Source organism: Eurypyga helias, unplaced genomic scaffold (assembly GCF_000690775.1).
Source record: "Eurypyga helias isolate BGI_N326 unplaced genomic scaffold, ASM69077v1 scaffold8552, whole genome shotgun sequence".
NCBI classification, from domain to species: Eukaryota; Metazoa; Chordata; class Aves; order Eurypygiformes; family Eurypygidae; genus Eurypyga; species Eurypyga helias.
The window spans coordinates 1-14115 of record NW_010234010.1 but is presented as its reverse complement, the minus strand read 5'-3'; the positions used below and the strand labels follow the sequence as shown (position 1 = coordinate 14115).

The 14115-nt window shown below is 34.3% G+C and overlaps 1 protein-coding gene across 1 annotated transcript in view; it reads left to right on the top strand.

Moving 5' to 3' along the window:
- LOC104517297 (sodium channel protein type 1 subunit alpha-like) overlaps positions 1-14111 on the top strand; it is a gene marked incomplete at its 3' end in the record, with an annotated part of 61679 nt that extends 47568 nt beyond the window's left edge. The window contains 6 exon segments of the mRNA XM_010161901.1: positions 3371-3652; positions 10680-10733; positions 11076-11213; positions 12898-13002; positions 13362-13632; positions 14083-14111. Coding sequence (XP_010160203.1) covers positions 3371-3652; positions 10680-10733; positions 11076-11213; positions 12898-13002; positions 13362-13632; positions 14083-14111 — 879 coding nt within the window.
- Between the last annotated feature and the right edge of the window lie 4 nt (positions 14112-14115).

Here is a 14115-nt window from a genome sequence, read left to right as displayed (position 1 = left end):
TCAACTGAAATGTAAAATAGTCTGGAGCCCATTTGTCTTTCTAAGTGTCAGGTGTTGCTACTCACTTGCACTTAGTGCTATTCCACCTACCTGAAGCTATAGGAAGGTGAACAAGCAGAATCAGCTTGGGCTTTTGCAGCTTGCTCACTGGAGTCAGCCTGACCAACAACATCCCAGCCTTGAGGACATGTATAGGTAATTTAATCAAGCCAAAAAACCAACTCTGCAAACATCTTTTTTTTCCAGTTTAATGGCATTATATTCTGTAATAAGGAATAACAGAAAATAAGCCTAAAAGAACAGCCTCTTTGAAAATTAAAAATACATTTATAATCACATACATCTGATCTAGATTTGAAGAACCAGCAAAAATAAGAGCTCTAGTTGTCAACAATCTTTTAACCCACTACAGACTTTCAACAATTTTTATCTGCTAAATTTTTAAACCATTAAGAAATGCTAATTGATCTCATTAATTCATTCAGTTCACAATTCAATTGGTTCTCAATTTTCTGTCCATTTGCTGTACCTAGGTGTCATGTCTGTATGTATGGATGCTATCTTGGGTATGTATTATGTAAGCTAATGCCCTGCTTGTCCTGACATACCTCATCTATTCCCAAAGCAAATACCAAAAACATAAATGGAAGATACACTGATAAAGCAATTGCCTCCAGCTGAATGTGTTGAAGAAATTAAAGACTTCTTTCTAAGGTGGACTTTACAGTCAGCCGAACATCTGACCGGCATGTAAAAATGCAGTTTTACATTATAAATACGATAGGGCAACGGCTCAACACTGGTGGGGGGGGAAAAAATCAAACAAAAAACAAAATGCAAACAGAAAACAACTTCTAAATTTTTAATTTTCTTTTCTTCTCTTCCTAAAAAACCTTCCAGGGGGACTGGATAGCTCAAGGGGTTGGTAATAGGATACAGAGCCTTTCATCTCTAGGTCACCAGTTCGCATCCAGGCCAGGTCAGTAGTGACCAAAAATTGTTACCATTTGATGGGTTTTCAGTGACCTATATGAAATAAATTGTTGGAACCATTGTTGGAACAGTTGCTGGAGGCTGTTCACTTCTTATTCAAGAAGACATGGCTGATCTTTTGGCAGTCTCAGTAGTGAGACTGCATCTAAAGATGCAAGAGACACTGATGGCATTTTGTAGAAATTGTTCTTTCTACAACTATTGTCAATTCATAATTGTTGTAACAATTACTGTAGCTGTTAGTATTCTGCTGCCTGTTCTGGATCTGTGCTGTGGTCCAATGGATCTCAGAGCTGTTAAAAAGGTAACTGCTACAGGCACTCAATTCATACAAAACCGTTCTTTGTGTGAGCTCAGGTAACAATGTATTTAGGTTGTACAACTAAATCCCCATCTTTCTTTCTTGACATCTAAGTTTCTGGGTTTTTTTCACCAAGATTAAACAGAGGAATTCGGTCAGTATAACACATTCAGAATGTTTTTATGGGTGAAATAAATAAATAAATAAATGAAATACCTTACTACTAGCTAGTCTAGAATTTCAAAGCCACAATAGCATAATGCAGTGCCATAGATCAGGTCAGACATGGAATAAATTCTATGATCATTGAATTTATAATTTTTATGTTGTTCTCAGTTCCATCAAGCTAAGTAGCAACAGATTTCTTCTCCTCACAGGATGATAGATAGATAGATAGATAGATACATACATAGTTTCTTATCCCCATGGGATAGTGAAAAAAATATTTCCCTCACTCGTTTGAAAATGGTTTCTTATGTTTGGAGTATTACTGGGACCTTGTTAGCCTTTTGAAACATTTTTGAAATGGCACCTTATGCATATATCACCTAGATGCTTCACGTTTTCCGTAATAGAAATCTCAAGAACAATCATGCTTTGTTTAAAATTATCACCATAAATAGAGGCTGCCAAGAAGAGCTAATTAAAAAGAAAATCATGGTTTTATAAAAGATAGAGATGATTCTCAGTTACAAAAAGTTCCCATTTCTACTGTTTGGCTATGGAGGAGGCCCTTAAAATAAGAATAAAATATGCCTTGAAAATAACATTTTTCCCTAAGGTCTCCGAACAGGTGCTAATTCCTGGCCATAACACTTGGGAGGAGGAGGGTGCTGAGTGAAGAGTAACACAACCACAATACTCCGCTTCCAAAGGCCTTCAAGAGGCTGTGAAATACAGGTAGTAAGATTGAGCAGTTCTGAGATTGCTCAGAATACTGTTGGTAGTGGGGATGAACCTTTTATGCTGCAGAAGGCAGGGAACAAAGATGGACTAAGACATCTTAATACACCCCAAGTATCCATGTGAATCTTTTTCTGTCTTACTGCAGGAATTGGATTACTGAGAATCAGAGCCCTACAATATATTTTATTTTACCTTCTTACAAGGGTCTAAAAGTTTTACAGAGAAAAAAAAAAGATTAAGATAAAATATAACTTGTAAATGATACCTGATATTGGGTACTTAAGGAGAAATGATTGCTTAGCTTTTAGGCGAACAAACAACAGAGAATTTTTGATAACTCTGACAGACACGTGATTACTGTATATATCAGAAAAATACACTTTTTTTATCTACATAAGTAATCATTAACATCTTGCCTGCAAGGGACTGAGAAAGCAACTGGCCAAAAGTAATTTAAAATGCAAAATCCAAATCCCTAAATATGTCCTTGATACATGTCCTTCTTTAGATAAATGAAGGGTATTACTGACTTAAACTCAATACATGAAACAATAAGACTGGAGCTTGAAATAAATTATGTTGATTCAAGTAGATACATATTGCAAAACTGTCTTGCTTTTCTATACAAAGAAATTAATCTTTGTTATAATCTTGCATGGAACAATAAGGCAATAAAAATATGTATTTAATTCCTGCATAATCCTTTTATTGTAGAGCTTAGTTTCTAGATTCATGGCATTTGTGTTTTCAGCTTAAAGTTCAAAGCTATGTTGATCAAATCTACAGGTTGCCATTTTTCTTTAAACATTTTTAAGCTATAATTTGATGCATTTTTTAGAAGTTTATTATGTCTATATTTATATTAAAGATGTTTGTCTTTTTTATATAGACCACATCAGTGTCAGGCTTCATCTTAGTACCACCAGGTCTTCTCTTCTGTTTTTATTTTAATTATTTTCAGTTTCTCACTTATTTTTCTTTCATTACATGTGCTAATCTTAAGTATTTAAAAGAACAGTGCAATGCTACAGATGTTAATGTACTGCTTTGACATTTTTAGTATTAGTTTCTGAACAAGCATTTATTAAGCATTGGTAATACAGTACGCAGAACTTAATGCTGTAAATATTCTTACACTCTTTTCTTTCTTCCCCTGTATTTGTGTACTAGGTGGTTGTGAATGCCCTTTTAGGAGCAATTCCATCCATCATGAACGTGCTTCTCGTTTGTCTTATATTCTGGCTAATTTTCAGCATCATGGGAGTAAATCTGTTTGCTGGGAAGTTCTACTACTGTGTTAACACCACAACTGATGAAAGGTTTGAAGTCGACCAAATCAACAATTTTAGTCAGTGCGAGGAACTCATAAAAAACAATCAAAGTGCCCGATGGAAAAACGTGAAAGTAAACTTTGATAATGTAGGATTTGGGTATCTATCTTTGCTTCAAGTAGTAAGTGATCACTCTTTATATACCTCTTACTGTTTATATGTAATAGTGAAGAGCAGTTCTAGGAACAAAGACAGAAAATATTTTTACCTGGTAATTTTTATCTGTGACTGAGTAATTCTGCTGCACAGAAAAAAAGCAGCAAGTAGAACCTCCTAAGATAAATAAAGAAGTTTTAGGACATCTGACAGAACAAGTGCTGCTCTTTCTATTTATAGCTCCCTTAGTCCTCCAGTCCCTTCTAACTTCAAAAGTTTCTAGAATTACCTAGGAATTATAATCAGCTATCTGAATACTTTAAGTTTTATGTTGCTTAAGAACAAAAATCTGAATTGATGTGATTAAGTCACAGAGAAGAATCACAGGTAGGAAATTCCATCTCGGTGATGGGGCTGCCACCAGTGCAGACTTATGTGATCTAACAAGCAACTTCCTATTTGGAAGACAAATAGGAAAAGAAAAATGTCATTAGATACTATAATCTATGAAATATTTTCCATGCTATTTCTGTGCATAAGCACCTAGTGGAGTTTATTTAGCATATACTGAGGGAAGAAAAAAAGGAATAAAATATATGCAGAAAAATACTGTAACATTATGCTTTACCTATCAAAAATTATGCCCTCACAACACATTCTTTATACTTTGGAGTACGTAATAATCTGACCCAGTTTTAATCAGGAAAATTGTAGACTCTAAACCTACGCTGTGTGCATCCAGCAACCCCTGTGGTGTTTTTTGAGGTTACTGAGTAATTCTGCATAATCTTAGGTTTCACGTTTATAGTTTTTAAGTAAGTTTCTATCTTTTATGTTGGCATAAGAAATCTCAGTAATACAAACCATTAACATGACTCAGTGGTATCAACATGGTCTTGCACAGGGTCTAAAACAATAGTTCTGAGCATTGTGGACTGCCTCTGCCAGCTAATATAGGATCTCACCTGTGTGACTGATAACTCTGTCACATCAGGAAAGAGCAGAGAGGAACTGGCGATATTGAAGAAATAGAGTCCTGAATACAATTTGATTTTGATAACAAAATTGGATTGTAATTGGTAGACTTTAAATATTTCTTGCTGCTGTCATCTTTTTGAAATCCACTGGCCTAACATCCCCCTTGGGCAGGACAGGATGTTTAGTTACACATGTTCAGGAGAAACAAGGCATTAACAAAACTCTTTCAAAGTGGTTTGCAACTCTTATTCCAGTGGTAAACTAGTCTATTCTGGATTGGGGTAACACCAGGTACATTTTTTCCTGTCTTTGTGGCCACAATCACCACCCCTCATCTACTTGCAGTCATACATATTTCAGTGTCCTGGCTTAGCATAGCTTATTCCATCTTCTCTTCATTGAAGAGCAACAGATATTGCTTACATGAAGACTTAGATTCTTAAATCACTGGATTCTTCTGGGAAGCAAATTGGGAGAAATTTGCCAATTATTCCCATGCTTCCAAAGGAAAAAATAATCTAGACCTACCACTGAGGGACCTAGCTCTCATGGGAGGACAAGCCACTTGTTTTTGCAGTATATACAATACAGAGATTTTGCACTGATACCAAAGGCTTGCCTAGTGGATGGATTTTTTTTGTATGTGTGAGTAGAATATCAGTTAATTTTTCTGTATTGCTAAAATTCTTGTAAATTCATGAAGAGATTTTTTGTTTCACATTCCTGAAAAAAATGGGGCACTTCTGTCATTCCACAAAACACACACTTGTCCCTGCATCTTTTAGACTTGGCTAAGTAAGCTGCTAGTAGTGATTTTGTACTTATGGAATGATAAAAGTCATAGGGCAGAGAAAGCAAAATGTCAGATTTATTTTCAACTAATGCTTTAAAATATGCAGAATCAATGGTTTTTTTCACCTTCAAGAACACAACAAAGGCCACAATTCATAAATTTTTGAGCTTCCTATATCCCTTTCTCATTCAAAGAAGATATTTATAAGATTAATTTCTATTTGATATATAAAGTACTTTTGATGGGAATCTAGAACAGGATTCTAAAGCCATCATGTTCAGAAGAAACATGAGAAGTGCATAGGTGTGCCATAAACCTAGATTACCCTATCCTTCCTAATCAGCTTGTAGTAACAGTAAAGATGAGTAAATAAGAATTACTTAGAGATATCCATTACGATGTCAGAAAAAAAGACACAGTTGTTGAAACTTGAGTATTTGTGCCACAGTAAGAGGTTAAGCCTGAGAAATTGGAATAAAAAATCGTGGTTGCAAGTGGATATACTTTCTGTGCACCCAATATGAACATTAATGGCCTTTTATTTTAACATCTTAATGATTAGCTGAAAAGGCTACTGGTTCTCTACCTTAACAACCTCAGGCACAGACTTTTGTTAGGTTTTGATGGATCTGAGAAAATAACCCCATAAAGGTCAGTGTCATTTTTCTACTGACAAATTCAGTGATAAGTATCAATGCATGAATTACAGATACAAGGTCCCTTTTTCAGGAAGCTAGAAACTAACTACAGAAAACTGCTTCTTGCAGCCCAGTATTATTTCCATTCTCCTTTCTACCCTCTGACTTATGCCCTCTGAGCCAGTCAAAGAACATTGTAAATCCCTTCAGCTTTTCTGGGTTGTAGGTAATAAACATAAATCTTTACTTTCTGCATCACTGAGGTTTTCTATCCGGAATAAATACTACTGTAAGTAGTACCATTTTCATGTCAAAAAAAATCCAAATGAAAACAGGCAAAAAGAACTCCAGACTGTGGTACTGAGGACCTTATTATTCTGGGAAAGACATAAATTAATTCCATGAACAATTTTTGGTTTGAATAATGAAAAGCGTTTTCTGGTACTATATGGGTCTGTTCATCATAGAAAACAAACAAACAACAACAATAACAACAACCACCCTCTGTTTAAAGAGCAATATAGAAAAGAAATGGCTATTTCACACAGAAATACTCTAAGGAAGTGGGATAATTTCATAAAGAAATATTCTAGGCTCAAAAAATTGATTGGAAATTTATAACAGTGGTTTTTTTAAACAAAAAGAACTCTCTGAGAAGCTCTTTCTTAGAGTTTCCTTGGCAGTGATGTGGAATACATTTCTGGAAGGAGGGACCTAAGAAAAGAATATAAACTAATTTTTGTTTGCATAGTGTATATTTTTTTCTTTTGGGGGAAGGGTGTGTGTGGAAATTCTTTATTATTGATATCAATTTTATAATTGCTTCTGCCCAAAAATACAGGCTAAAAATATATACCATTAACATAACCAGGTTTTATAGACTTGGTTGATCAGAGACTATTTTCAAAAATTTTTACATAATTTGAAGTTGGAGTGTAAGTATTCATGTCATCAGTCATACAAATACACATTCTGTCTACAAGATTTTTTTTCATGAGCGTAGCTCATGTTGGTCTATGTAGATCTGCAAACTTCTTTTTTCATTTTTTGGTCTGAACTTGTTTGAGTATTTCTCTGTCCCTAAAGAAAAGCATGAGACAGAAAGATCTGCTGGAGAAATTCCTTTCACAATTTTCATGCATGAATGAGTGAAGAGGAAGAGGTCAGTGTACACAAAGAGATGTGGCATCTGCCATGATAATGTTATGGCCTTATGCCTTTTTAACTTGAACCTAGTGTTTGGAGTCTTTGGTAAGTAAATTTCCCAGAGGTCTGCTTTTATCCTGCTGGTGAGCATATCTCCTGCTTACCAGGATAAGATACAGCAAATCAGTGGGTCTCAAAGCACAATGTTATATTATTCTGCTGTTACTAATACAAATAAGAAAACACATCTTGTTAAGCGTAGTGTAAAAAAATCAGAAGCTGAATTCTGGCACTGTAAGGTTAGGATGGCAGGTTGGTATTTTAAAAGCAAGATGCTATTGCACCTCCAGAAGGGAATGTGAATCTTCCAGGTGGTTATTTTTGGTAAAGAAATGGAGCAGTGAAACTCCAGCATTACTTATAAATTCATTAGAAAATATTCATCAGGGAAAGAATTAAAGTAAATTGAGAGATTTTTGTTTTGTTGTTTTCTCTAACTACATTTGAATCTGTATTTGAATATATATCTTTCAAATTTCCTTGGGGAAAAAATCATTTGGAACATGCTGATTTCAGTTACACTACTGTAATCTTTGAAATCAATGAATTATTGCTGATTTAGTGTCACTGAGAAAATACAATAAATTTTTATATTTGAATATACAAAAAGGAGACTAAGAATTTGATCCCATGGTCATATTTTTATGTTATTTTGTATTCAGTATGCACAAAAGCCCAAACAATACCTTAATTTCTGTTAAACAAAATGTGTTGCAGAGAAATTTAAGCCTAACATAAGCAGGTCTAAGTTTCTACTGAATGCAGTAGAAATAATGTTCTTTCACTCAATGTAATGCCTTGAACTGAACCTCCAGTTTCATTATTTTCTATTATTCAGGCAACACATTTAAAAATTCTAAGTTCTCCTATTGAACTGATACTTCTGATTTGGGAATTAAGAATCTATTTTCTTACAGCTAAGTTCTCAACTAGTGAAAATTGTTTGCATAATGATGATTATATTCACCGATTCCTACTGATTTTCAGGAGGGATTTAGAATAAAACAAATAATGTGATGAAGGAGCATATTTTATTATTAAAATTATTTAATTTTATTAGGCTTGGGGATTGTTTTTTTCTTCATTTCTTCAGTAATGGTAATATCAGTAATATGATTGTGTAAAACTCATTGTGGAAAATATGCATTTTGAACTGCAACATAGTAATAAGTTATATTTATATTTTTCCACCCCCACACTCTTTTCAAGTTGCCCTTTTAATAATTATAAGCATACAACAGCTCAGTTCTTCAGATTTTTCTCCTAGTGCTATCTAAAAGGTACTGTCTGTTTATCATGGAGTACTTTACTGATGATGGTTTTAAAATTAGTCTACTTTTTTTCCATTCACTGTAGTTAGTCTAGGCTGCACCGATACACTTACAAAAAATAATAATTCCACTCTGCCTGGAGGATGATATGCAAGAACCATCATGTGTCTAAATCTGAGGCAACAGAACACACTTTGCTAAGAGCCACTCCATCATATGCACCATCTTTCTGATCTAAAAGTATGCTCATTTTTTGCATTTAGTGTTTCAGATTGAAGTGCTGAGTTCAGCCAAAGTTATGACATTCCAAAAGATGCAAATAATGTACCAAGACAGAAACAAAAGTAGTGCCTGTAAGATGTGAAGTAATCATCCTGCCTCACTTAGACCTTGTGAGTCCTCAGCTGAAACACCGAGTCCAGTTTTGGTTACCATTTCAAAAGGTGAACTAGTTGAAGAGAGCTCAGAGGAAAATAATGAGAATGATCAGAGTTTGGGTAAACAAGATCTACATGGCAAGATTGAAGGAAGAGTGATCACAGCCTAAAGAAGAAAAGCAGCAACCATCAGTTTGCAAAAAGTAAAAGGTGCTGCATAAAGTATGATTAGTACTCTGTTCTCTGGATATGCAATGATTCTAACAAGTGACAGTCTTAAAGGACACCAGAAGGATTTAGATATTAGGAAACAATACAGACAAGTGCTGGAATAAATATTTTTTATCAGATTGTGGAGTCTCTTGTTGTGGAGTTGTCATCATAAAAGGTCTTTAAGAACGAGTTAAACATATATTAGCAATTACATAAATAAAGCTGATCCTACCTCTCCTAATCCCTTGCAGTCCAAATACTCCACAACTTTAAATTCTTCAGCTAAGACTTCTGCTTGTTTCAGATTTATTGGTCCTCTGATAATACACTTTGAGTTCACCGTCACATTGTAAGTTGCCCGAAGTTCATATTTTCTGTTTTGTCCCCGAGATCTGAAAGTTCTTGCACACTGGTTTTGCATCTCAAGATAATCATGCTCTTTTTCAGTATTCCACTGCTTAAATAATGTAAGGGACCTCCTTTCCTTTAAGAAAATAATTTCTCCTCATTTTAAAGTCACTTCAGGATGACGCCAGCTGTTTTGTGTGCTGCATAAGCAAAGCTTTTTTGAAATCTCCACTAGAAATGAAACTTTGAGATGATGGAGATACAGCAATAACCATTGATGAAGATTGTTCCATTCCCGACTTGCTTCCGCGACTGGTCTTTATAGCAAGGAATATGAAGGAACCAAAGATCTGCTGTCTTGTTTAGCATATTTACAATAGGGATTAAATGACAGAGACCTATGTCACTTCTTTGTTTTATTCTGGGCACAACTGAATTGAAAACTGAGTGATTTCTACTTGTTGCCTAGTCAAAAGAGAACTAATTGCTACAATAGAGTAAATTAATTTCTGTTTTGAGCACTCACAGGTAACAATATACACCTCATTGTCAAATATAAAAATTTACAGGTTTGGGGCAGAGAAAAAAGCTGTAAAAGTTCACTAAACACTGCCACCTATGAGGCACATTAAATCTTTGATGCACATAAAACGCATCTTCTTACCAGTTTATCTCAGAACGTACCTGAGGGATCTAGCCTCTCTGAAACACAATACAATATATTTAAAATGAAAACAGAATTACTAAATCAGGTAAAGTCTTTCAAAGTAGAGACAACCAACATTCTGATTGATAGGAAAACAACTTTCCTGAGCTGATTAAATTTTTGGTTCCCTTTGGTTGCCACCTTTCTGACTGATCTGAGAGAAAGGGACTACACATCAGTCTTCATTGGTGGCAACTCAGTTACATAAGGCTGCTTATAGCCTTTGCAGTTGACATGATGTGATGACCATTAGTCCACTAAAATGATACTGCATTTGAACATTTTTGATAATTAATTAGAAACAAGTTGATTACACTTACTGCTTAAAATCTTCGTATAGGGACAAAATAGGGGGATACAGAGCAGTGTATCTGATGAGCAGCTGTGAAGAAAGCCAAGAGACAAAATTATCTAGAAATCTCATGTTATGCTAATTGTTCCTGGTGCTGTACTCAGTTGCTGGAAATAATTATATGAATTGTCTTCAAGCTTGATGCTTTAACAGGTGTGTACTGTTTACAGGCTACATTTAAAGGCTGGATGGATATTATGTATGCAGCTATTGACTCAAGAGATGTAAGTACTGCAAATATTTTAAGTATTTTAAATTATCTTTTTTTCTTGAGGTCTGTCTATCAACAAGTGTGTATTTATTTATCCTCCAAAAGCAATTAATATTCATACAATAGAATGAAACTAAATTAAATTAAGTAAATTGAGATTCTGCTGTAACAAACTGTGGAAAACTGAATGCAAACTGCCAGATGCCATCAGTAATAGATGGAATTGACAAATACATTGATATAAGTAACAGGAATATTGTCCAAACACAAAATGTTATGGACAATTTGCCCAAGGTTGCCACTTGAAATTTTCACATGAAATCTTAGTAATGATATTTCACACTTTTTTTCTTAGGTATTACAGCAACCCAAGTATGAAGACAACCTGTACATGTATTTGTATTTTGTCATCTTTATCATTTTTGGGTCTTTTTTTACCCTGAATCTGTTCATTGGTGTCATTATCGATAACTTCAATCAGCAAAAAAAGAAGATAAGTATTGTTTCATTTCTGTTCTGAATGTATTCTAAAATATTGCATTTTTGCAGGTGCATGATCTATGGAATGTAAAATCAGGATTTGTTCAAAATTTAAAAAGTTGAAGTATATTAGGATATAAAATCTTACCAAGATGTAGTATGCATTAACATCATAAGGTTTTACATTGTCGTGAATGTCGCAGAACCTTCTGTTTTCAGTGTCCAGTTCAATCTTCCTCAAGTCATCTGCTTTTCTATGCCTAAACTTCATGAAATCTCACAGGATCAACCCACTGATTTAGGTCTCTACTTTAAAGTACTCATGATTTTTTTCTTCTTGGTTTGTAGTGATTCTATCAGCACAAAAAAATAGCTACCAAGTTTTGAAAAATAAGGCATTATTTCATCACACTAATACAGATGCTGTTTTAGTGATCCCAAGTATTCAAGTTCTATTTTGTGGCACTGAACGATCTGAAACTATACAGAACAGGAGTTGTTTGTAACTCTCTCAAGGTCTTTTTTTATTATTCCATAGTGCAGATGTACATAATCTCACTGGTATAGATGGTCTGAGTATGAGATGCTAATTTTTAAAATTATTTTCTGTAAATAGATAAGGTAATGGAAGCTGAAGGAGAAAAGCAGCTATGAATTATTAGTTTAATTGTACCTTATTGGACTTCATCACTTTCTGGGTTTATGTTACCAATGGAGATGCTATGTAAGATTTTTGGAAGCTGTACATGTTAGAGGCCTTTGATGTATATGGTTAGGGAGTCTGTCCAGTGTATGTTGCACGCACTACCATGTCTTCAAGCTTACCGAATACTCATCTACGTAAGGGCTGCATCTAGTCCTATGTGTTCATAGACATTCCTGGAATTAGATGTCTGCAAGTATTTTTCATCAAGGAAAGAATTACTTCAAGAGATATGTGGGGTCTGATGGGTTTCCATTCAAGCTGACTCTACAGGAAAGTTATTGTGGGCAGTGGATTTTGGTTAGATTGCTATGAAAGACCCATACTTCTCTCTTTATTTTCACTGTCAGACTCCAAAGGCCAGTTCTAGCTTTTGCTAATCAGAACTTCATTAAAAATGGAAGCTAATCAACATAAAATATTTAAAAGAGAGAATTTTCCTGTTAACAGTATTGAGTGCTTCAGTCTTCAGCCCAGTTACTCCAAAGTCTGATAATCCATCTTCTCAAAAACCTTGAAGAATTTGAGTCCCAATGCTAATGCCATGATTGCTAAACTAGAGATGCCTAAAGCACTCACAGATTCACATACTGAAAACCTGACTTTGCCTGCTCTTTTTTTCACTAAAATCACAGTTCAGAAGTGGCAGTACTGAGCAGCCCAGACTATTTGAGCTTATATGTCAGACGCTGCTTACTGTATCTCGTCCTACAAAAGAAGAGAGGTACTGAAAAGGATTTATTGGAGTTCAAGGACAGTAACTGTAGAAAAATGCTGCATTACTGTTGTTTGTGAGATGCAGTACTGGATGTCCAGACAATGTCTGGACTAAATACGTAGACTGTAGACAGCTGCATTGGAAAGCTAATACATTTTTCCCACTTCAGTCTTCTTAGTTTTCATTAAATAATAAATAAATAAAATTTCTCTTCAAGAGTTTTTTCAACACTGCATATAAATGTGATTATAACTAGCTTTGATTTCATTTTTTTACTTCGGAGGTCAAGACATATTTATGACAGAAGAGCAGAAGAAATACTACAATGCAATGAAAAAGCTGGGATCCAAAAAGCCACAAAAACCTATACCAAGACCAGGGGTAAAATCATTTATGTACATCAGACCAATAGCTATTTACGAAGAGCTCAGTTTTTATTGATATATAGAAAGCAGAAATATGCCCATGTGAAAATTATCAGTAACTATTGTATCAGTCAGCAAAAATGCAAAACACAGTAAAACCCCATATTTTTCCTTTGCAACTATTTTATGTATGAATATACAAACAAGGGAGGATGAATGAAGCTGATGTATTTACTTTAATTTGACTACTCAAGATAGTCACATTTTTACTAAAGTCACATAGCCCTTACTACATGTATTTTTCTACTGTCTTCTAACAGGAAAAGAAAAACAATTAGTTTGTATTAAATGTTTTTTTCTTTCTTTTACCTTCAGAACAAATTCCAAGGCATGGTCTTTGATTTTGTGACACAGCAAGTATTTGATATCAGCATCATGATTCTTATTTGTCTTAACATGGTTACCATGATGGTAGAGACTGATGACCAGAGTAAAGAAATGGAAAATATTTTATACTGGATAAACCTTGTGTTCATTGTCCTTTTCACTGGAGAATGTGTCCTGAAATTAATTTCACTTCGCCATTACTATTTCACTATAGGCTGGAATATTTTTGATTTCGTAGTTGTCATTCTCTCAATAGTAGGTAAGTCTTGTATATTAAACTAAAAAGAGGGTAAAATGATTATAAGGTTAACTCTTACTAAAATAGAGCTATATGGTTGGCTTTTGCCATTGCAAGATTTACAATGAAGTCATGTAACTTTTTATTTTATGTAATAATTTACCTAATCCAACCATCAAAACTGTTATAATCATTCAGCATATACTGAACCTGCAAATATTAAGTCTAACTGTTATAACAGAAATTATGCAAGTGGAATCTACAGAACATCTTTAATTAATCATTCAGCATATACTGAACCTGCAAATATTAAGTCTAACTGTTATAACAGAAATTATGCAAGTGGAATCTACAGAACATCTTTAATTGCTACAGAAAACCACCAATTTTAAAACTATTTTTCTAAATTACTACTGTGATACAGAGATTAAGTGGTAATGTATCTTGGGGTTTTTTTTTTTTCTGTTTTAGGTATGTTTTTAGCTGAGATGATTGAGAAATATT